The 25,261-nt window shown below is 31.2% G+C and overlaps 2 protein-coding genes, 1 non-coding gene and 1 pseudogene across 4 annotated transcripts; 1 reads left to right on the top strand and 3 right to left on the bottom strand.

The window, feature by feature from the left end:
- Positions 1 to 5,112: 5,112 nt before the first annotated feature.
- LOC11445321 (arabinosyltransferase XEG113) lies at positions 5,113 to 12,097 on the top strand. The gene is made up of 13 exons (XM_003628976.4): positions 5,113 to 5,458; positions 6,699 to 6,995; positions 7,125 to 7,330; positions 7,618 to 7,723; positions 8,470 to 8,726; positions 8,901 to 9,036; positions 9,304 to 9,398; positions 9,499 to 9,552; positions 9,835 to 9,948; positions 10,767 to 10,865; positions 10,957 to 11,076; positions 11,303 to 11,389; positions 11,505 to 12,097. The coding sequence occupies exons 1-13, from the start codon at positions 5,284 to 5,286 to the stop codon at positions 11,670 to 11,672; spliced, it is 1,914 nt and encodes a 637-aa protein (XP_003629024.2). The 5' UTR covers positions 5,113 to 5,283; the 3' UTR covers positions 11,673 to 12,097.
- Positions 12,098 to 12,773: 676 nt separating this feature from the next.
- Positions 12,774 to 12,856, bottom strand: TRNAL-UAA (transfer RNA leucine (anticodon UAA)). Its single transcript has one exon. It is a non-coding gene; the product is annotated as a tRNA-Leu (tRNA).
- A 4,503-nt stretch (positions 12,857 to 17,359) lies between these two features.
- LOC11430883 (glycine-rich protein A3) lies at positions 17,360 to 19,776 on the bottom strand. 2 transcript variants are annotated; one of them, XM_039828822.1, is made up of 4 exons: positions 19,705 to 19,776; positions 19,254 to 19,437; positions 19,140 to 19,205; positions 17,360 to 18,026 (listed from the first exon to the last, which is right to left on the bottom strand). In XM_039828822.1, exons 2-4 carry the CDS (start codon positions 19,411 to 19,413, stop codon positions 17,725 to 17,727), a joined length of 528 nt encoding a protein of 175 aa, XP_039684756.1. In that variant the 5' UTR covers positions 19,414 to 19,437; positions 19,705 to 19,776; the 3' UTR covers positions 17,360 to 17,724. The 2 variants fall into 2 exon arrangements, with proteins under 2 accessions (XP_039684756.1, XP_024628518.1); XM_024772750.2 differs by having other exon boundaries at positions 19,140 to 19,437.
- Positions 19,777 to 21,031: 1,255 nt separating this feature from the next.
- On the bottom strand, positions 21,032 to 21,741 carry LOC11428282 (lysosomal Pro-X carboxypeptidase-like; annotated as a pseudogene).
- Between the last annotated feature and the right edge of the window lie 3,520 nt (positions 21,742 to 25,261).

Below are 25,261 nucleotides of genomic sequence, written 5' to 3' on the forward strand. Positions count from 1 at the left end.
TCACATGTCACGCATCAATAGGATATTAAAAACCATCTAAGACTAAATTGATATTGAGTGGTTGAAAATAATGATCAACCTGGTAGTAAGTAAGTGATTAAAATATGGGGATTTTATTGACCGTAAATGGTTAAATATAGAGACCAACTTGACATTTGAGTAGAGTGAGAGATCTTTATCTAAGAACATGTTAAAGATTAAATTGATAGAAAGTGGTTGAATATAATGATCAAATTGATGGTAGATCAACTTGATAGAAAGTGGTTAAAATATAGGGATCTAATTGTAGGTAAATTGTTAAATATAGAGATCAACTTGATGTTTTAATAGAACCAAGACACCTTTTTAAAATAGTTTTAATTTGAGGAAGTCATTTAAGAATATCATACAAAATCAAAGATTAATTTGATAGTTTACTCGTAAAATATTATAAAACTTTGACATCTATCTATATATGGATAGATGAATGTGTGATACAGAGTCAAGGAGCATAAGTTTCTCGCATCACCTGCTTCCATACATCCATACATACATGAAAGTGAGAAATATTGCAAAAATTTGAGGATTTAAAAATAAAATAAAAAAGTACATGAAGAAAGTCGAATGGGGTATATATCTACATGTTCTAAAAAAATCCCTAATGTTCTCAAAGTCGAATAGGGTATATATCTTCTCAAATTTTTTACATGCATGTTCTCAAAAGACAAGTACTTAAAGGAAGCCATTTGAACCAATCAAAATCAATTTTTTCTAGATTACCCTTCATGATATCAATCAATCAAAATGTAATATACATTGACAATATTAAATGTCATAAATGAGTCAATTTTTTCTATAAAAAAAAAAAATCAATTTTAATCATAAGGGAACTTTTAATACTTTTAATTTTTATTAAATTATAGACAGGATTACATTAGAGGTCCTTTATCTTATTTATTTGTAACACTTTGGTCCTTTATCTTTATTTTTATTTCCGTTTACGTCTTTTATCTCTCATAAAAGCACATATACATCATTTTTCTCATTTTTTTATTAAAAAAATACATAATGTTATTTTTTTAAGTATATTTTTATTAAAGATGAAAAAATTCAGAATTATGATGAAGATGTTCATCATCTTCATTGAATCAAAAAAATTTCTACACAAATATATTTCCAAATATCATGAATTAATGTTATGTTCACCTCAAATCTTCTTTTAAACACAAAAATCAAAACCCTATGGAGAAAAAGATTTAGTTTCATCACAAAAAAAAAAAAAAAAAAAAAATTAGTTATATAAATTGTCACACCGTATATTATTATTATTTTCTAAAACTCAATATTCAAACCCGGCATAAAAATAACCCCAAAATTGATAGCAGTTTTGCACATCAATTTTGTTGTTTCCAAAACAATCTTAACTTTCGTAAAGCCTAACCCTTCCGCCGGTGACTAAGCCTCCACCATCCGCCTTGCAACATTTGTGAAATTAAGGTTTTGAATTTTGTCTTTAAAAGAAGATTTGAGGTGAATACAACATTAATTCACGATATTTGGAGATATATTTTAGTAGAATTTTTTTTTATTTAAAGAAGATGATGAAGATTCAAAGGAAGAAGATGAAGATGATGAACATCTTCATCATATTTATGGATTTTTTTTCATTTTTAATAAAAATATATTTTTAAAAATAAAATTATGTATTTTTTAGTAAAAAATAAGAAAAAAGATGAATATGTAAAGGACCTAAACGGAAAAACATAAAGATAAAGGATCAAAGTGTTACAAATAAATAAGATAAAGGACCCCTAATGTAATCTTGACTTAATTATATTTAGTTGTTCAATCTTAATTAATTTACACTACATGACTGGCTTAGAACAATTAAAATTTCACATCAAATTTCTTTCATCTGAATGTCCTTAAATTTATCAGTTATATTCATAAAATTTCTTCTTCCCATTTTGATTGTTCAATTTTGTCGTTCCAAACTGCCGCATTTTTTAATTTTCGTGAGAATCGTCGTCGTTTGTTTGATTCCAAATATCGTGAGAATTGTCGTTATTTCCAGTACCACGTCAAGTATGGTGATTTGATTTTTCTTTTTGATTTGATTTTTTTTTTTTTTTGTGAGGTAGTTAATTATAACAATTGAGTAAGTCATCTGTTGTACTTTGAGGACTGCTAGCAGGTGTTGCCGCTGTGATGTTGTGGGAGTCTGCTAACATTTTTTTCGGTTGCTGCTGAAATGGTTATGTGATGAGGCTTTTGTTCTTTTGTTTTGACTTAAAGGTTTTGGCTGATAGTGAGGCAGGTCTATACGTGTTAGCATATTTTATTAGGTTGGCTGCTTAAATAAAAAAAGTCACGATATCTAACGCGGTTCTATAAACAACGACAATTCTCACTATAATTGGAAACTGCGGTAGTTTGGAACGAAAAAATTGAACAATCAAAATAGGAATAAGAATGAAAAAGAAACAAGAATTGATCAATATGGAAGAATAAAGAAGAAGAAATTTGAATGAAGGAGATGTTTTTGTTCTCACGTTCGGGGTTCTAGAATGGAAGAAATTTTATGAATGTAAGTGATGAATTTAAGGACATCCAGATGAAAAAATTTGATGTAAAATTTTATTTGTTATAAGTCTTGTAGTGTAAATTAATTAAGATTGAACTTCTTAATATAATTAAATAAAAATTAAAAGTATTAAAAGTTACCTTATGATTAAGATTAATTCTCCTTAAAAAAAAATTAAGATTAACTCTTTTTTGTCCAAAAAAAAAAGATTAACTCTTTTATTTTTAGAAAAAAATCTACTCATTTATTTGATATTTAATGTTACCCATGTATATTACATTTTGATTGATTGATATCATGAGAGGGTAACGTAGGCCTCTAAATTTGTTACAAATGCTTGAGAAACAGGTTGCATATACTCCCTCCCGTCACATTAAATTTTTAGGTTTATGGAATAATTAATGTATTTTGTCACATTTGTAGACCATTAATGCATTTGGTCACATTTGTAAACCAAATACATTGGTTATTCAATGAACCTAAAAAGTTGTTTTTCGTTTATAAATGTGACTGGAGGGTGTACATAAATTAAGTACCATAATGTACTGAAAATTAAGTATACATTTTCCCATGAGTGGCTCATCAACAAGTACTATATCTATTGGGAGTTGTAGTTATCGATATAATACTTGTTTTTTTGAAGAAGACAAAAAAACAAGTACTATATCGATAACTACAACTCCCAATAGCAACCATGAAACATTCCTCATAATTGTCATAATAAAACTACAACTTTGTTTACCTATTTAGTACAGGTTTCCTGCATCATACGTGTATTTTTTCCACATCCGGATTTTAAAATTTGAACATGTAAAGTGGACTTTTTACACATTTAGATTGTAATATCCAGATGCAAAAATCCATAAGAAAAAAATTAATCGCAGTTGTATTGTGGTTTTTTTCCTTTCATAACGGTAGGAAAGCACGCTCTGGATTTGTTAATCCAAAGATCACAAACACGCTCCAAAATCTACATTCAGACATGTAAAAAAATGGATACTTTTGAGTTTATGGAGGGCGTTCAAGAGTTGTTGGGGGGTGGGAAAATGATTTTACTTTGTTTGGTAAAACATTATCAAGAAATTAAAAAGGGGTTTGTCTATTGGGCTATTCCTTTGTTCTTATAGAAGCCCATACCTAAATGACTATGACCTAAGAAAGAGAATATCTTTTTCCACCCCATGTTCTTCTTGTGCGCGCCCTCCAATTTGATCATTTTGTCCATGTTCAGATTTTATTATCTAGAACATATCAGACATCTTTCGGAATAAAAAATCTAAAATGTTTATTTCTATATCTCAAATCCCTCCTCCGACAATTCATCCTCTTTTTTTTTATATAAAATGAAAAACTAATTCAAATTATGTAATATTAACCCTGCATTTACATAAACATACCAATTTTCTAACTATAATTTGCAGTATTTCAAATATGGATGCTCCTATTGATATCCCCTCTAATTTGATAACTCACATTACACCTCCAATTAAGGAACCTCATGTTGATGTGAAGTCACACGTTGCACCTCAAGTTGTGGATGATCCGACCAATGCAAAAGTCGAGGTTCCACCTTGAATTGATAATCCTTTCGACAATATCAAAGTCGATATTCAACCTCCAATTAATAATCCTTATAGCAATGCAAAAGTCAAGGTTCTACATTCAGTTGATAATCTTTTCATAAATGTCAAATGTGAAGTTCCACCTCCAGTTGATAATCCTTCTGACAATGTCAAAGGAAAAGTTCCTCGTCAAATTGATAATTCTTCTACTGATTACTCCTCGTCAATGGTGAACATCTGTAGCTGAACTTATCTAAACTTTAGTTTAAAAAATAAATAGTGAGTATGAGTAGTTCACGAATAACTCAATTCTCTTTTCTTTCTTTTTAACAAAAAAACAACATAATATTGTTAGGTGAATACAGTGGTATCCATAAAGTTTGGTTGAATATGTATTTTTCATTCAATTATTAAATGACAGTCATATTTTTATATTAATTTATTTAAAAATAAAATAGAATTTAAATGAGTTTTGCATAATATTGGTACCGGCCAAACTTCACATGCCAAAAAATTTACCTTTTTCTTTAGACGAATTTACCATTTTTTTTATATGACAATTCAAAACCTCTCTTTTTTTTCCTTAAAAAAAAAACATTTTTTTGTTGAAATAATTCAAAACTTTCCATCAACGATATACTACAGTACAGGAATATAAAAAGCATGCATAGATCCAAATCCAATTATAGAGTTGTTGAAAAAGCTTTGCTGGTATTGATTAATAAAATAATATTTCATTTTCTTTAAAATAAAGATATTACATTTTGACCAAATACATTATTTGCCTAACTTACTTAATTAACTTTTTTTTTTTATTAATATGCAAAGACAAATGTTTATATAATATTTTTAAAATGTCAATATTTTATAGTTTTTGTTAATAGATATTTAAAAATATGAATGATTAAAGTTTTTAGTTGGAATAATGTGATGTTAGTAGAACCAAAATAATAATAATAATAATGATGATAATGTCCATGTTGAGAAAGCAAACAAGTTGACCAAGAACATAACAACAGTACCACTTTCACAACATCCTCCTCGTAATACAAATCAATCTCAAATCAATTCTTCTTCTACTTCAAACGACAAAGATTACAATGATATCAATACATCGTTTATTGTGAAAGAAAAAAAAAACTATAATATTTCACAAAAATGGCTTGGAGAAATGGTTGTGAAGAAGTGACACAATCAAAACCATTATTCCTCACGATCTACACTGTCGTTATCATTGGAATTGTTGTTTCATCTTTCTATGTTTTTTCTGCTATTTATTCCAGTAACACTCCTGCTTCTCAATCTTCTGCATGGCTTTCTTCTTCCATCTCCAGTATGTCTCTCAACTTTCACTCTGTTTTTCTCTTATTCATCATCTTAATTGTTGTTTATATTGTTTAGATCATTAATTTATTAATGTAAATGTAATTGAATTTGAGCTATGGAGTGTGGAGAATTAGTTCATTTGTAGATGATGTACTAACTAGTTCTTTTGCTATGCTATTTATAATTCAATTCTTGTTAGAAAAGGAAAGTGGGATTATTATTATTTTTCTGCATTTTTTTTTTGTGATTTAAGAACCAACACGATAATAAAGTATGGTCGAAAATAGGCTTAGGTGGTTTGGGCATTTAGAGAGAAGACATGTAGATTTTGTAGTAAGGACAGTGGATCAGATGGAGGATAGTCGGATCACTAGAGATAGATGAAGACTTAAAAAAACTATAAGAGAAACTATCAGGAAAGATTTAGAGATTAATGAGTTGGATCCATATATGGTTTATGATAGAACATTATGACGTAATTTGATCCATGTAATGTAGCCGACCCCAGTTAGTGGGATAAGGCTTGGTTGTTGTTGTTGTGGTTGTAAACTCTGGCTAGGTTCCGAGTGGAACTAAATTTGGATCTCTTGAGCAAGGTTCCTCCGGGTTTGAGCCTTGTCTATAGCGACAATATAGTGTAGCAGAATTTGGACAAACCACTATTGTTTTGCGATACACTATTTAGTAAAAAAATGTTGTCAAATTGCAGCTATAGTGGCACTATAGCACTATTGTACAGCATAATTTTAACAATCCGCTATCTGCAATTGACAACACTGGTTGAAAGAGGTAACCTCGTTTAAGGCGATCGACCAGATTTTTAGACAGAGATCAGTCATTGGCAAAATTGCTGGATAGTTTGCGACTATAAGATGGTTAGCATTTAACAATAAAAAAAAAACTATCAACTGTCTAATGGTATCTATGCAAGGCACTTTTGTTACAATAATTTCATCTGGATTGGTAAAATAGTTTAATAAATAGAAGTTAAAAAAGCACTGCAAGATGCAGTTAGGAATATTTGAAATGTCCATGAAATGTAGGGTATGAAAACCTTTATGAAAAATATATTGTAAGATACAATTAGGAATATTTGAAATGTCTATGATCTGTTTGATATGGATACAATGATACATGACACAGCTACTATATTATAGCGGTTGTGCTTACTTATTTTATGTTCTTTAATCTATGGCTTTTCCATAATTGAGTTGGATTCAAAACCTTCATTCAAAATGTGTTTTCAGCTGAGGATCCTCACCATATAGATCATACACTCAACATTTCTCAGTCAGAAAAGTCGCCTACTGTGTCCATTCCTTCACCAGTGAAAGAGAATGTGTGGCCAAGTTCTGTTTGGGAAATTCCACCCTCGAATAAAAAAATGCCGCCTTTGAAGAATTTCCGACTGACCAAAGAACTGGTTCAGCAAAGGGTGAAAGATAATGTTGTAATAGTGACCTTCGGTAACTATGCATTCATGGATTTTATTCTGACTTGGGTCAAGAAATTGACAGATCTAGAAGTTTCTAATTTTCTTGTTGGTGAGTGTCGTGAAATAATTTCTATCCTGTTCTGTTTTGTATTGTTTTTGGATTTGCAGTGATGTGTTGATGGAAATGCATATCCACCATTAACTAAACTTTGTAATATGTGTTTGAACTTACTATTAGGCGCAATGGACACCAAATTATTGGAGGCACTATATTGGAAGGGTGTACCAGTTTTTGACATGGGCAGCCATATGAGCACTGTAGATGTTGGCTGGGGGACTCCAACATTTCATAAAATGGGGAGAGAAAAAGTTATTCTGTTAGACTCAATACTGCCTTTTGGTTTTGAAGTATTGATGTGTGATACCGACATGGTTTGGTTAAAGGTGACCTTCAATTTTACATACATGCTATTATGTTTTCTTAAGTTAATCTGTTTTAGTTAGAAGTGTGGCTCAATGCTTGCTTAGATTTTGATTAATGTTTGTCAAAAGTAGCAGTAAAACTCATAGTGACTAGGATGTTTCATTTTCTCTATCATGGATGTAATGAAGTAGCTTGCCGTATGAAGTTATCACAATTGTATTTGCAGATGTCTTCAAGCCAATAATATGATTATGTAAGATATATACCATTCCTAATACATGTTTTCAATTGTGAAATTGTTAAACAGAATCCACTTCCATATCTTGCTCGTCATCCAGGAGCAGATATTTTAACTTCAAGTGATCAAGTAGTTCCAACAGTTGTTGATGACAGTTTAGAAATTTGGCAAGAAGGTGAATATTATACTATAATGTGAACTTACTCTTAACATTTTTAACTGTGCTTCTATCAATTCTTGTAGCATATTTATTTTTCGCATATACCATGTATATGATGAGTTATATAGAATAAAACCTTCAGTATGAGTCTAATGCATCTATGGACATGCAAATGCTGCTTCTTTGAATGATAGTCGTCTTTTTTTATTGGATGGATCAGTTTAGACTTTTTCTTACCCATTTGGCTTGCTTTAGATTCGAAACTGTAGTTGTAGAACCACAAATGTACTTTCATTCAACAACTTGAGATTTTGGAATAGTTGATTCATCACAAGGTACTACAGCTTCTGTGACCCGATGTGGTGTAGAACTATATCCTTGCTGCCCCTATTCTTCTAAATGGAAGTTGGATTTTATTATTGAGCAGGCCTGTGCCTTGTTTGCACATGAATCCCAAAGGGTTTTGCTTGAGTGAGAGAGTTAGATAAAAAATCATTCATAAGCTTTCACCCAACAGTTTAAGCTTTTGGGATATTTGGTTCATGATATGAGCTAGCAAATCAATTTTCAACATGCAGCATTTTGCTCTTAATCTGTTGAAAGTTTTTTCTGCTTGGTTATATCATTTTCAAATCTCAGCAACCAATTCATTGCTCTTACCTTTTGCTTCTTTTCATTTCATTTTATTGTGAAAACTGTTTTATTTGTTTAGTTGTTTCTTAAAACTGTATATTGATGAAATTGTCAATCACCTTGAATAGTTAGTGGTGCCTACAACATTGGAATTTTCCATTGGAGACCTACAGAGTCTGCCAAGATTTTGGCTAAGCAATGGAAAGAAATGCTTCTAGCTGATGACAAGATATGGGACCAGAATGGGTTTAATGACATTCTTCACACTCAGCTAGGACCATCTGTTGATGATGATAGTGGACTTGTTTATACTTTTGATGGAAAACTGAAGCTAGGAATTTTGCCTGCTAGTATCTTCTGCAGTGGACATACATATTTTGTCCAGGTAGGGACTTTTCAATTAACAATTTCCCTGATTGAAATATTTTCCGTTTATTTTGTATGTGCTATACATTTGTTTTCTTTTATGCAATTAACTGTTTGGAGGGATCTTGAATGGACTAGAGGAATGATTTATATACGTGTTTGACATACGAAAATGTGTGTATTATGATTGTAGGCTATGTACCAGCAACTAAGGTTGGAGCCCTATGCAGTACACACAACATTTCAATACGGAGGCACTGAAGGAAAGCGCCACCGACTACGAGAAGCCATGCAATTCCTTGATCCACCAGAATACTATAATCCTCCTGGTAACTAGTCCCGTTTCTCCATAAATTTGAGTGTGCAGATCATTCACTTTATTGTTTTTAATGCACGTGTGCAAATAGACCGATTTCTCTGTTTGTCAGTATTTGTTTGTTTGGTTCCTACTTTGTCCACATTAAATCTTGAATTATACTATTATAATGGTAAAATCGGATATGTAAACAGATTGGTTACAGTGTCTTCTTGTGGTTGATTATTCGCCTCTGTAGCATGAAATTACAAAACCTTAACTTTTGGAGAAACTTTTGCAGGGGGTCTCTTATCATTTAAGCCATCTATTCCAAAAAGCATGTTGCTAAGCGGGGAGCACAATATTGAATCACATTTTACTCTTATAAATCACCAAGTATATACGTATCGACCTGATCCTATTCATGTCTGCATTTGATGGAATTTTGTTGTTGCGTTTTTGTAATATTAGTTGCACGTGATTTTTTTCTCTTCAGACTAAACAGATTAGGACAGCACTTGCAATTGCCTCCCTTCTGAACAGAACACTGGTAAGAACTAATTTCTGGGATCATACATTTTATAATATTGAATTTTGAATAGAAGTGTCATATCATAACTCTGTCATGGCCAGTATTCAGTGCTAATTGATGTTTCTTGTGAATCATGTTACGTGATAAACCTGTAAAAACTATGAACAAGCACGGACTTCAATTTATTTCATTTCAACTTTGGTTTCAATAATTAAATATGTTCAAAAGACTACTAGAACATAAAGAATGTGTATATTCTATATTCTTTTATCTTAATGTGAGTTCTTTATGCATGTTTAGGTCGTGCCTCCTCTATGGTGCAGGCTGGATAGGATGTGGTATCCCCATCCTGGTATTTTGGAGGGGTCTATGACTAGACAACCTTTTCTCTGTCCTTTGGACCATGTATTTGAGGTATTCCCTATTTAAATGGTTTCTTATTATTTTCACTTCTCTTTATCACTTGGATCATCTGAAAAATTACGCATTGGTCTTGATACTTTTGGGGAATAGGGAGTTGGGACAATTGATAATCAACAAACTCCATAACAAATTTTTATTGAAGTGTCATGGGGTTTTGACGTGTTTTGGTGGTCTGCATGTCAAGCAAACATTGTGTAAAGCTGAAAGTTAATGAAAAGTTAAAGCCAAATAAGTATTTCGATGACACTTTTTGTAATTTTTGGAAATGATTTATCCTGTTATTTTCAGTTTTTGAAAACATCTCTTAACTTTCTAAAAGTGCCCTTCAAAATGATTAAATAGCTTATGTAATTAGTGAGGAATAACTATATAAGAATGATTGAACGATAAAATTGCACTTTAATCTCAGTTTGTGGTGATAATAAAACTAGATAGCCTCATGTGGGAGTGGAATATGTCGTCACTCAGTTTGCAATTTAAATGGTTATTTACAAATATTATATTATACTTAAATTTTTAAGTGGAGAATATATTAACTGAAGAAATAAAGGAAAGAAAAAAATCTCATTTGATTGAGTAGTTGATTAAGGAGATGTTAATATTAATTTGATTTAATATGGAAACCATAAGTATGTATCATATAACATGAAGATGACAGGAAATTTGTTGATAACGAGAGATGATTAGGTGGATTCGTGAGGTTCAAGCGTGTACACTTAAATTTAATATACATGGGGTGATTGTATTCTCTTCCCCATCTTTTTATCAGTCACTTCCTTATGTTGATGTGGAAATGCACTATGTTGCAGGTAAATGTTATGTTGAAAAAACTACCAGAAGAAGAATTTGGCCCTGAAATAGGTATTAGAGAGTATTCAATGCTTGATAATCCCTCTCTTCCGCCTGAGGTGAGTAAATGTCACAATTCTTGTTTCTTTGGTCACGTTTCTTGATTTATTTACTTTGTTTAAACTTGTTTGCCTTGGTTTTTGAGTTCAGGTGAAAAAGTCATGGCTTGATGTTCAGCTCTGTAAAGAAGGAACTCAAGGTTGTGATGGATCATATAATTCCACGGTTGGAGGAGTACTTAAATTTCCAAAACACAGCAATGAAGAAATGGTATTTGATATTCTTTTCAAGCTTATATATCTAAAACTTTTTTGGTTCTTATTTCTGTTCAAAGTTTTTTAAATCTATAAACTACATTGATACGATTATCTTTGTGTGTGCTTGGTCTTTTTTGTTTTACCACATCAATTTATTATCGTTCAGTAAAGAACTGGTTAGAAACACGCTAAATTTAGTGTTCTTTTATTTAACATAACTGTTCTCCTTTCTGTTACAGTTTATGAAAGTATTTTCATCATTCAAGGATGTAAAAGTCATTAAACTCTCTTCAGTGGAAGATGCTTTCACTGGTTTCACTAACAAGGTAAGGCCATTTTGCTTTTCTCCATTCAAAGTTTTACATTGAGTTAGCACCTAATATCAAATGCAATTAACATTTACTTACCATATGCATATGCATTGTATTTTATATTTTAAAGGAAAGGGAAGATAGATTCAGAAATCGCGTCAAGCGGTATGTCGGCATATGGTGCTGTATGCCGGATACACCTATTGGCCACATATATTATGACATGTACTGGGATGAGAAACCTGGATGGAAAGCAATTCCTCCTCAATCTCCCGAGGAAGATCATCCACCTTTGTGAGATCAAATTTTTGTTTATGTAATGTTAAAATACTACAATGAATTGGAGAATGAAGAGATAAATCGAAAGGTGGTTTGGTTTGAACCTAATTGTCAAGACCAAGATTGTATACTCACAGAAGTGAAGAATCGGTATCCATATTGAGGATGTAAAATATTATTTATAGAGATTAGACAATTGATTCTTGTGTAGCAATAAGAAAGTTTTTTGTCTGTATCAAGTTTACCAATACTGCAAACTAGAGAAATGAGACCTACAATTTCTGAGGGTGCATTTGGCCTTTTGATGTCTTAGGTTATATTGCATTTCCAGAAATTACAATACTGGAGACCTTCAAATTCATTTGTAACATTAAGACTTGCAAATACTCGTCGATATGTGCACATTCAAGCATCAAATAAGTTGAATTTCATTTTGTATGAACATCTTAAATCAAGTTGAAGTTTCAATATCACCAATGTGATCAATGCATTCCTTAAAAAAAAATTCAAACGCATATTTGACACATCTCTATTTTCTTTTTCAAACACATTATCAACCAACTTTCAACCCCTCTTAAACAATTAAATTTAAAATGTGAACAAAACAACACACGTGAAGGAACCGTCCATCACATAACAACCATTTTTGCGATACAAGCTGACTTTTTAATTGTTCTTGCATAATATCATTTGGTCAAGCAATATTTAATGTGAGATAAATAAAGTCTTCTTTTCTATTCCCTAGTCAGTTACAAAATTCAAATATCTTAGACAACTCAGATCTAGTGTGATTGGGAGGCATGTGACAATATTTAAGAATTCTACTCTTCAAATTATTCAACAATGAGTTTTTCATAAAAAAAAAAAATCAACATAATGAGCTGTGATCTTAGTTGGTCAAACATTAGTACTATAATCAAGAGTTTGGTAATCCAATCCTAATTAGCACCTATCATACACATCCATTAAACCAACACAAAAAAAATAGGCGCAGTGAATTTAATTTTCATATACCATGTAAACAAAAGCAGCGATGGAAAAAAAAAAAACAAGAGAAGAAAGAAATGCTGAATTACTTCTTGATGAAAAGAAAAAAGAAAAAAGAAAAAAAAAACATTTTTGCAGGCTGTGGGGTTTGAACCCACGCGCACTCAGTGCAGTAGGTCTTAAGTCTACCCCCTTAGACCACTCGGGCAAGCCTGCTAAAGATGTTAATTCTCTCCCTATCTTTTTACTTAAATCTTGTGGTATCCTTATATTTGGTTATATGTTTTTTGGAGATGCCATACTCAAATAAATGTTTAATTTATGTTTTTCCTATTATAATGAAATATAATATTATACTAAAGATAAAATTAAAATAATTTAAGTGAAGGGTATAATATGAATAATGAAAAGGCCATCTCAAAATGTTTGATTAAAATGCAAGTAGTGTGTCTTGAAGGATATGAAAAAAATGTTGATCGAATTGTGAAAAGATATTGTATGATCTCCTAATGAGGTGGAGTGTCAATAATGGTTGTAAAAGTCTAAGCAAGCATGTGTTGGTTGCAATATGTTTTATCGATTATGTGAAAGAGACTTTATAACTTTATATAGGTGGGTAAAATAGATGTAAGGGTGAACGTATAAATATAAGGGCATAAAGTTTTCTAAAAGGAGTTTTCTGAAGTGGGCTATTATTTGAACAACCGAAAATGTACAACCATATTTGAAAACCTACCATTTCATGAGGTCACATACTCACCTTTTATCTGGCCACACATCCTAAGATGCATATAAAAGTTGAAAAAATCCACTAAATTGTATATACATATGGTGTGGTTGTTGATATTGGATGTTCATTTAACATTGTCGTTTTTTAATGATCTGATCGAGCAACATGTTTGACTCCTTCGTTAGTTTGTATTTTTAGTGGGTTAAGAGAGTCAAAAACATGAACTCATTCAATCTAAAAACGGTTAAATGGGTTGGTCCATCGAGTAGACAATCAATTAAAAAGGTCTTAATAAGACACTGTAATACTTTGCTTCATATTAACCAATAATTCTCTCTCATCCAAATAACTTTTTTTTAATCATTTATGACTTTTAATTTGCAACAAACGTAACAAACTATATTTTCAGTAAATTATGCCCCCTCCCCTCAATAACAACAATAATTTAACAAATATAATATAAATTATTATCTTTTTTAATAATATCAACAATATAACATTAAGTTAGGAAAAACATTTAAGCGTATTATTGGAATAATAAAAAAATATTCCATTGATTCGTTATCTCATTTCTATAGTATATAGGTAATATTGTTCAGATTATAGTGAGATAGTCCTATGTTAATAAGATTTATTTTCTTGATTAATTTTTTTAAATAATATTATTAAAAGATAAAATAGTAAATAAAACAATTTATGTGAAGGATAAAATAGGTAATAAAAACATCAGCCTAAACTTTTTTTTTTGACAAAAACAAAATGATATTCATTCATTCAAATTGATAGATTACATCATATACAAACATCGCTAAAAACGTAAAGGGTGAATCTGCGAACAAACTCACAACACCCAAGTTAATAGCATAAAACGGCAAAATGCCTACAAATAACATGATAAAACCTAAGTCATCGAAATTCACATGCTTCAAGATCTTCAACGTTGACGCTCAAATCATTGGTTGAATTTGTAATTAAAATTCGATTTATTTTGGTCCCTTAACTTCTATTTGTTACACATTTTGGTCATTTCCGTTTGTTTTAATTCAAAAACGTCATATTTTCTTCATTTTCTTCTGGAATTTTTCTGGAATTCTTGTTCTTGAAGGTTGATGGAGATGATATGAAGATGAAAAAGATGAGAAGAAGGTGAAGAAAACCTAATGTTTTTGAATTAAAACTAACGGAAATGATCAAAATGTGTAACGGAGAAAAATTAAGGGACCAAAATAAATCAAATTTTAAATAAGGGACCAAATCGATACTAACTAAATAGTTAAGGGACCAAAAATACAATTTAGTCTTGTATATAGTATTCTCTTCAAAAAAAATCTTTTTATATAGTATAGATAAATATATTTAGTTTTTTTTTTTTTTAGCTTTTGACAACCAATTCAAAATTTTGCTTTTGTATCTCTAACCCGTGACATTTTTTTTTTTTTTTAAGGAACTAGCTATTGGATGTTGACATGTTAACTTAGTGACACATTCAATTTTGTTTAAAAAAAAATCATTCAATTTCTTTTAGGCTAAAGTGCACTTTCCCCCTCTAAGTTTCAAAAAGTTACAATTTTGATCTCTTAGGTACAAAAACTATAATTTTGATCCCCTAAGATTTAGCCCCTTTGCATCTTTGGTCCTTTTGGCCAATTGTGACCAGTCAATGTCTACGTGGCACGCCACGTGTATAATTATTTAATTAAAAAAATAAAAAACCATATAATCATTTTTTAAATTAAATAAATGAAAAATTAAATTAAAAAAATAAAAAAAAATCAGGAAAAAAATAATTGTGTAGTTATTGGGAGAGATGAGAGGAGTCATTACTAGCCATTGGATTTAAAACTAACGGTTGGAATGAATTTATTCACTAGAAAGCTACTCACACTCTATCCTTCATCCTCTCTCTTCCCATATGTTCTTCGCATCTTCATCGTTGGGTTTTGGAGAAGCTTATAATCACTTAATTATATTATTTGATGGTTAAATTATGAAATGTTGGTAAATCCAATTGATTTGTGATTCATTGTTTTTTCCTTTCTGTTATTTAAATAAAAAATGTTCCATTGAAAAATTGCAATTTGCAATCCATAAATACCATTTCCAGCAAAACAGCTCAAGAAATCTTAAGTGAAAATGAATTCAACTATTGCATAATCCAAAAACGATGCTAGAAAGTTTTGGCTATGGCGAAAATACGATTTTCGAATGACAAGATGAAATTACGGCGGCAAGATGGCTTCGAAAAGGGAACCCTCCTCTCACCCTTCTTTGCAAAATCAACGACACTGGCACACAGTAGAATCCAACCATCGGTATTCCGACCGTATCTCGGTGCTTGAATTTGGGTTGTTGTGGCATGTTCAAGAAATTGATTTTATGGTGTTGAACATGTTCAAAAACTTTTGTTGGATTTGTGTTGTTGTGGACATGTTCAACTGGGTTGAATGGTCAATTGGGATGAAGCAATACATTAAAGTGATCTTGAAAGGAAAATAAAACAAGTCGTATACGGAAGGAAAAAAGAAGGCCAAAAGAGGTATGGTATTGAAAATGAAGGATAGAATAGAATGTGAGTAAGCTTTAGTTTCGACAAATAACACAAACAACAAGCTAATTATCTAATGAAGATGATGTTCATAGATGACGATGTTAACAAGGATCTGTGAACAAAAATGAACCTCACGCCCCTTCCAATTTTCTATTTTTGTTTTTATATTTTTTAATTACACAATTATTTTTTTCTTGATTTTTTTAATTTTTTAATTTAATTTTTCATTTATTTAATTTTAAAAAATGATTATATGATTTTTTAAATTTTTTAATTAAATAATTACACACGTGGCGTGCCACGTAGACATTGACTGGTCAAAATTGGCCAAAAGGACCAAAGATGCAAAAGGGCTAAATCTTAGGGGGCCAAAATTCTAATTTTTGTACATAAGGATCAAAATTGCAACTTTTTAAAACTTAGAGGGGAAAAGGTGCACTTTAACCTTTCTTTTACTGCTTTTGAAATTTAAAACAATCACATTCAATTTTTCTTCGCAATTTCATCTCTCTTATTTTTTACACATAATAATTCTCTTATAATTTTAACTTCTTCATTTTGCAATTTCTTTATTCAATATCCCATCACTTCAAAATTATTATGTCAAATAGATCCGATTAATATAATTATCAACAACCTTCAATGTTAAATATTTTTGTCATTTTTAATTATATATACACTAATTGTTAATTTTCCGCCTAAAAAAAAGTTAATTCAATAAAAATTAAGTTAAATTATATATATGTATGTATATATAATATATATATATATATTAATTTAAATAATTAAATTTTTATTTTAAGTTGTAGTAAAATCAAATAAGAATAGAATATTAATATTTAAAAAAAATGTTTATAATATTTCATTAATAATAAACATTATTTAAATAATTAAATATTATTAATAATTTAAATAAAAAAATTGTTCAAAAAAATATTATTATTAATGAAATATTATAAACATTTTTAAAATATTAGTAATACAATGAGGGATTTTAAAATAAACGATGAGGCTAGCTGATAACCCAGCTCTATCTATAACATGACTTTGCTTGTCGCCTATTAAACTTCATCCAAGAGGTTGTGAATCAAAGATTCTTTCGCATTCGAAAATAATATGTCCAAATTATAGACATCCGATATATTAGAGTGAAATAGAGTGAGTGAAAGACATCACAGGTTGTTTTAAAATCAAATATGAAATATTAACATGTGAAGTAAAATTATAAAACCCAATATGAATTCTTCCGAGTTCACTATTAAAATAAAAAATGAGTGAATTAGTTTGTGACAACGTGGAACAATGGGACCCACAAAATAACAATTTGTAGGGTTCACCATTGAGGTTCTTTAAGAGTCGAAAGTGGCCCTATTAAATTAAAAAGAGAAAAGAACATAAATTAAAGTAAATTTTTGAAGACATGACCGGTTACTGCATCGTATGAACATGAGATGCTTTTCATTAAGCATATCTTTTCGAATAAACACCGCTAAGAAGTTTTACATGATCACATAGGTTTTCACTTTTCATTAACAAACTTCAGTTCAGATTGAGAAAACTATAAAAACAATCAAATGAGTTTCATGAAACATGTAATGAGAATCAAAACACATTAAGGCCATTACACATCAATTTGTCAGTACTTCGGTCAGCAGTAAGCCAATAATACCTCAAGACTTGCTCAAAGGATCCAGTGCATTGAAATAGCAAAACAAGAAGAAATACATCATAAGAAGTACGTACGGTTTATTTATGAAGTAGCAAGCATTAAGAAGCTGTACTTAGTCATAATTGCATATACATTATTTACTTCCACTTCTTGAACCCATGCTTGCCTCCACCATGTTTGCCAAACTTTCCATGCTTGAATTTGCCATGCTTTCCCCCCTTGAACTTGCCATGCTGCTTGAATTTTCCGTGGCCCATGTGACCCATGTGACTGCCACCATGTGCATAGCCGCCCTGTGGGTATCCGCCCTGTGGGTAGCCGCCTGGTGGATAATGGCCGCCGTGAGCGCCATGGGAGACATGGTGAGCACCATAAGCAGCGGCAGCAGCAGCTGCACCCCCAGCAAGCATTGCTCCCATACCACCATGTCCATGAGACCCTGGTGATAACAACAGTAGAAAACTTAGCAGGTTCCAAGGATTTTGGTGTAAATCATAGACAGCAGAAAAGAGTTTCAAACAGTTGCATCAATTAATTAAGAAAAAAGTGCTTCAAAGATCAGATAAATTTGAAATACTTCAAGAGTGCAAAACCATCACCAGAAGACATCGACAGATCTAATTACCACCATCAAGTTCAGTAAGTCTCAGTTATGAAATCTTTTTTACCAAAATAATCAGTTGTTGAGAGTTCCAAGGGAGCCTAAAATCCACCAATGAGACAAGCAATAAACCACAAATCACGACGACAAACCAACACATTGGATGAGTCTATTCTTTTGTATTATTTTCATTTAGTCCATTTCAAGCCAATGTGGAGAAGCCTTCAAAGTTGGAGTCTCCACATTGAGTGTTTCTTTTAAGCCAAAGTTAGAGTCTCAACATATTGCATACTTAGTTTTAAGTCAAATACTCGAGTCACCAGCTACCTGTCAGAATAATGGGATATGTCTCCAAATATTCAAACAATGGACCCTGATACCACTTAATGTAGTTTCTAGAGATTCGCAAAAGCGAGTGACCTGCACTAATGGGATGAGCAACAAACCAATATTGACGACGTGACACTGACACCACAATTTTACTAAAAACCTTAACAAAATAAGGATATGTTCTGTTGAATAATCTTCATTTATCCTATTCCTAACCATTGGATAATTTATTTTTACGACTTAGAGTTTAACTCCCACAATTAGTATGTGAGTACCATTGTATGTGAATTGTGGTTTCACAGCTAAATCAGTATGGTAGATTATGTAGTACTAAAAGACATTTTTATTTCACTATAGTTAATTTATATGCTTCTAAGTAGGCATCTTCACAAAATTTTACAACTACAACAAAAATCAGGATTCAATTATACAAGTTTTCAAGTAATTGTATCTCTTGACACCGACACACATGCTTGCATTTATACATTTATAACGTCCATTTTTCAAATTATTATTGGTGTCAGTGTCCAATGCACGTGTGTGAGTGTTTCATAGATTGTAATAATTAGTAAATACAAGGCATAACATAACAATGAAAAACGAATTTGAAAGGAAACACACCGGCATGTTGACCCGCATGTGCACCAGGATAACCAGCAGGAGGGTACCCTTGTTGTGGAGGGTATCCACTAGGAGGATAACCTTGTTGTGGAGGATACCCAGCAGGTGGATAACCTTGTTGTGGAGGGTATCCTTGCTGTGGAGGGTATGCACCAGGTGGGTAACCATGTCCTCCATGTCCACCATGTGCAGCAGCACCAGCTATACCTTGAGCAAGATGTGAAAACACCCCTTTGTCAGAAGATTCATCATGTTTGTCCTTACCACCTCCCATCTTTTAAACCAGACAATAAAACACCTGATCCAAAAATTACAAATTGTTACAGCAGAATCAGATCATAAAAACAAAGAACCACAAACATGGAAATATTGAATCCCTAATCAGATCATAATTACAAATCAATGTTGACTAAACACAATTATATGTGTCAGTGTCGTGTTGGATATCAGACACGCCTTCAATCAAATGTGTCTGACACTCACAAAAAAGCTAACAATGATGATCTATGGAAATAAAGAAGCTATGAAATTGATGATAATGAGTAAAGAAAACAATAGGGAACTAACCTTTGAATAAGAGAAAGAAATTGAGAAATTGGAATGGAAGAAGAGAGAAAGAGGGATCGTGTGAATATATATATATAGTATAGTATAGTATAGTTGCGTAGCGTAAGACAAAAAGAGAGAAAGGATCAGAACCAAATACCGCGTTAAGCATTCTTACTACGCGTCATCAACGCGCCCAATTGTCGTTGTCATAGAGTGACACGTGGGAACCTTTAATTGCACAATGTATTCTTCATCTACTTCTTTTTTTGGTTAGAGGTCAATTTTCTTGATTCATTCCAATATAAGGATATTTCTATCAACAACTTGGATATTTTTTCAATAAAGAAAAAGGTTAATTATTAATAATTTAATGCAGTAAAAATGATTTGAAATTTTTGTAAACTTTTAAAAATGTAAAAAATACTCTTTTTATTATAAAATTAAAAAGAAAATTGAAATTTTTGTAATTAAACTTTTAAAAGTGTAGAAAATATTATTTTTCAGTGTAAATTTTCTACTTTTGTTTTTCTTTACTGGTGCCCCAGAAGCTTTAGGTAGCATCACGCTTCTATAAATTACGTACAATTATATTTTTGTGTATTTGTAAAAGTTTTGATTGTGTAATGTATGCAATAGTGCATATTTTGATTCTCTTCTCTTCATCATTTTCCCACCTTCTTCAATTTCTTTTTATTTCTCTCTTGATCTTTTTTCTCTCTCTTGGTGAAGTAGGGAGAAGAAGAGAATAAGGGAAATGTGAGATTTCGAATTCGCAATATCCTACGTGTTAAAATAACTAAAAATATTTTTTTTAATGAAAGCTTTCAATTATTTATTCAAAAATTAAATATTTAATATAAAATTACAAGTTTTCAAACAAACTTACAATCTTAAACTTTTTTTTAGATAGTAAATAATCAATTACCCCCGAAATTGCAATTTCGTCAAAACTCCCCCTAAATTTTGCAAAACTTCCAAAACATCCTTGAAATTGTCAAACGTTAGTCAGCCATCCATCTTCATTTATTTTAACTATTACATCCTATAACGTGGATTGAAGGTTATGCCACATGTGGTAATTGATTTTTTTTTCTTCTTATTTTTTGAGTATAAAATTTGTTTGATTATATAAATAGACAAATAATCCCCTCAAATTTAGCACTTATCTACAAATACTTTCCTCAAATTTTAAATTTATGTAACAAATACTCCCCAAAAACTTATGCGCAAAACATCAGCAATTAGAGAGGGTGGGATACACCTTAGAACAGTTGATAAGAGAAACAAAGAAATGGGGTTTTAACTTTATAATAATTGTTTAGAGACTAAATAAGTTTATACTATTATATATCAAACACAATATTATTGTTCTGGTAATAGTCAATGTTCCACCCTTCTACTAGCTTGATCTTGTGGCCCTTTGCTCTACCAACCAATCAGGATCATTTTCAGTTGAAGCACGTGAATCTATATGGAGTGCACCTGAGAATATAAGAAGAAAAAAATCAATATAGAATCCATGTTACTTCCAAATTATATATGTTGAATCAATAGGCCCATTTGAGAAAATTATGTTGCTTCCAAATTTCTTCAACGTGGCATGGATATTCTTCAAAACATGATTTCAAGTCACATAAATAACAGTTGAAAAGAGCATAATACCACAACAAGGGAAATGGAAAATAAGATTCAACTGTAAATATTCTCTTACATGCATGCCCTCCAAATTTTGTAGTAATCCGTTTTGGCCTTGGCTTCACTCTGAAATTATTGAGGCAATCTTCTTAGAAAGAAGAGTAATTATACTCGTATGGTGGAAACATGTTGGGCTTCTGGCTGCTAGACATTGGCATAAACATTTCAATACATGACGACACCATGGACAAGAAAAGATGGAATGAATCAAAGATTAATACTATTTGCCATAAATACTTATCCAACAACAACTAAGAAAAAACAAAATTTTAGTATCGTAAACCTGCCAGTTCCAACCATTCAGACCATGAGGATCATCATCATCATCCAGTTCAAAACATTTAGCTTCACCGGTGCAAATAACAATTTAAAACATCCTAATAAGAGTGGGAAAAATTCCAAAGAGAGGTTTTATGATACTCTCTCCGTCTCAAATTATAAGAAAAAAAAAATCACACTTATTAAGAAAACTAAAACATAAAAATTTGGAGTAAAGTTTTTTGTGTTTTCTTTAAAAAAAGTTTTTACAGGAAAATGTAAAAACAATTTTCATTGGCTATTGGTTATGGAAAAAATGAAAGAGAGAGAAAATTAAAAGTAATTTGCATTTAAAAAAACAAAAGTTTGTCTTGGAAAAGAGATTTAAAAAAAAAAAACAAGATTAAATAGGATAAAAATTTGTCTTTTTTGCTTATATTTTGGGACAAAGAAAATAAGTTTTTTTTTTTATTTATATTATGGGACGGAGGGAGTAGTATATAGGCCAAATATCACTTTTGGTCTTTTTAGCTTGACAGAATTCCCAAGTTAGTCCTTTAAATTTTGAAAGTTTCAATTAAGTCCTTTTAGTTTGCCAGAATTTCCAAGTTAGTCTTTTAAGTTTGAAAAGTTTCAAATTGGTCTTTTTAGTTGATAAACTATTTCACTATTACCCTTGTTGTCAGTCTCCGTTTAACTGATGTTGATGTAGCCGTTAAGTTGTTGACTTGAATCAAAATGTTGCCTTTTAAAAGCTCGGGGGTGTCAAAACACTACGTTTAATGGTCACAAATGATCAGTTATAGTGCTATAAAGACAACTATTTACAACAACAAATGTCTTTATAGCACTATTAAACGACATTTATAGTGCTAGAATGATCATCTGTGACGATTAAACGTAACGTTTTGACACCCTGGAGCTTTTAAAAGGCAATGTTTTGATCCAAGTCAACAACTTAACGGCTACATCGACATCAGTTAAACGGAGACTCACAACAGGGGTAACGGTGAAATAGTTTATCAACTAAAATGACATATTTAAAACTTTTGAAACTTAAAGGACTAACTTGGGAATTCTGTCAAACTAAAAGGACCTAATTGAAACTTTTGAAACTTAGAAGACTAACTTGAAAATTCTGTCAAACTAAAAGGATCAAACGTAGTATTTAGCCTAGTATATATTAAAATAACTAATAGTAAACATCTTCTGAGGTTTTATGATAGTATATAATAAACATATATGGCTAAGTTTTAAATTAGAGGGGAATATTTATTTATTTTTATAATCAAACAAAAATTATACCAAAAAAATTAATAAGAAAAAAAAAACCAATCACCCCCTGTGATGTGGCATAACCTTCAGTCCACATGCACCGTTAACTGTTACGTCATAGGGTGTGATTAGGGTTGGGAATAGGCCAGGGCAGGCCAGGCTTTGATAGGCTGAGCCTGGCCTATGGCCTTTCATAGGCCTATTTTTTTGGCCTAGCTTGACCTATTTAAAAGCCTGGCCTGGCCTGAAAGCCTATTTAGAGGCCTACTTACTATTAAAATCACCAAACATTCCATTCTATCTACTTTTAAATAGGCTTAATAGGCCTCAAAGCCTATTTCAGTGTAAGACTTGTCTATCACTACTATAAGGCCTTAAAAGCCTATTTCACTATAAAGCTTTAAAGCTTATTTAAAAAGTCCACTATGAAGCCTAACATGCATAAACAGGCTGACCTATTAGGCTTCATAGGCTTTTTTGATAGCCTAAGCCTGACCTATTTACTTAAATAGGCTTTTTAAAAAGTCTAAGCCTAGCCTTTTTAATAAACAGGCCAGGCCATAGGCCCCTGTAGGCTGGCCTGGCCTATTCCCAACCCTAAGTGTGATGACTAAATAGACGGAGGGGGTAGTTGACTAACATTTTACAGTTTCAAGGGGGTTTTGACAAAAGTTACGATTTTGGGATTGACAATTCACTCTTTTTTTAGAGGACTATTTTGAACTCTTACCATGTGCAAAGCCATCTACAAAAAGTAAGATCATCTACAATGAAGAGTCATTCCTCTATTTAACATCATGCTAAATAGACACCCCTGTCGAGACATTAAAAAAAAGTCTATATAAATTAATGTTTTAAAGATGTCTTATCTCTCGTGTTATGTGTTATTTGTGGGATCATATATATATGGATTTGCTAGAACACACCCATTAGTTTTTATGTGAGAGTGTTTTAGCAAGTTATAACTGAAAAGTTAATAAATACACCTTAAGGTGTATGTTGCTATAACACACCTTCTAACAAAAATAGGTGGGTGTGTTCTAGCAAATTCTATAGGCATTTGCTAGGATACACCCGCTTATTTTTTAGAATGAGTATTTTAGCAGGTGAATAACTAAAAAGTGGTTAAATACACCATAAGGTGTAGCTTTGCTAAAACACTCCCACATAAAAATTAGTGGATGTGTTATAGCAATATATATATATATATATATATTAAATTTGTAAAAACAATTATATTTATTTAATTTTTATATTATTTAAATATTAAAAATAAAATGAGTGGATCCGGTGTGCTTGTAATGTGCAATTTGTTTTCATAAACATTGCTATATAATTTTTTTTTGAGAAATAATATTCGTACAACCATTTTTTGACAACTTTTAAACAACTTTCTTTCTCATACTCACGTTATATTCTTACTCTCTCTCTTCTTTTTTCTCTCTCCATTGTTTTTGACCAATGATAAGAGAGAAAAAGGAGGTTGTCATCAAAGTTGTCAGCAAATAATTGTTCAAATATCATTGCTCATGATTTTTGTATCAAATATGTTCATTTTTTAATTTTTTTTTTTATAAAAATATGATTGTTTTCTTACACCTATATAAAGTTCATAGTTGCGTGATTATAACTTATAGCCAATGATAATTTAGTCTTATCGCACATTAAATTTAACATCCTCATCTTTGATATGCTTATTTTATTTTTGTATTGGTTCTTCACCGTCCAACCACTCTATTCCATACAACATCATCAGTCTTACCGCCGTCGAATAAAAATTTCCTTTTTGGTACGATCTTATCACATAAAACATATGAGACTCTTCTTCATTTCAACCATTTTGTTTGAATTCTATGATTTACATATACTTATGTTTCTCTGTCGTTTTGTACTATAGATCTAATATATATATATATAAACTATGTAACTTGTAATATGATATGATCTCCAAGGTAGAAATACTTTGCATTTTGCATTTTTGCAGAAGTTGCATTCCTTATACTTTGTCTTCCTTTTAATCAGTCCAAAGTCATAAGCTTCTAAGGCTTGTCCCCAAATATCCAACCTCCAATTCAATTCCTCCCTCGACTCTTCAAGAAGGACTACACCATCTTCAAAAAGCAAACATCTCAGTGCTAGCTCTTGTATGTGTTCTGTAAGTACATCAAAAAACTAAAGTAAAAAAAATTAAAGACTCCTTTGGTAAAATTATATGGTTGTGAGAAAATCGTCGATGACTCCATCTTGCATCCTCACACTGGTCGAGTCTCCCTCAAACACATCCTTTTATAGTTGGAATAAAAGTAAGCAGACTAATTTCTTCTTTAGTGCTTTCGACAAAATCT

This window comes from Medicago truncatula, chromosome 8 (assembly GCF_003473485.1).
Source record: "Medicago truncatula cultivar Jemalong A17 chromosome 8, MtrunA17r5.0-ANR, whole genome shotgun sequence".
In the NCBI taxonomy this organism is placed as follows: Eukaryota; Viridiplantae; Streptophyta; class Magnoliopsida; order Fabales; family Fabaceae; genus Medicago; species Medicago truncatula.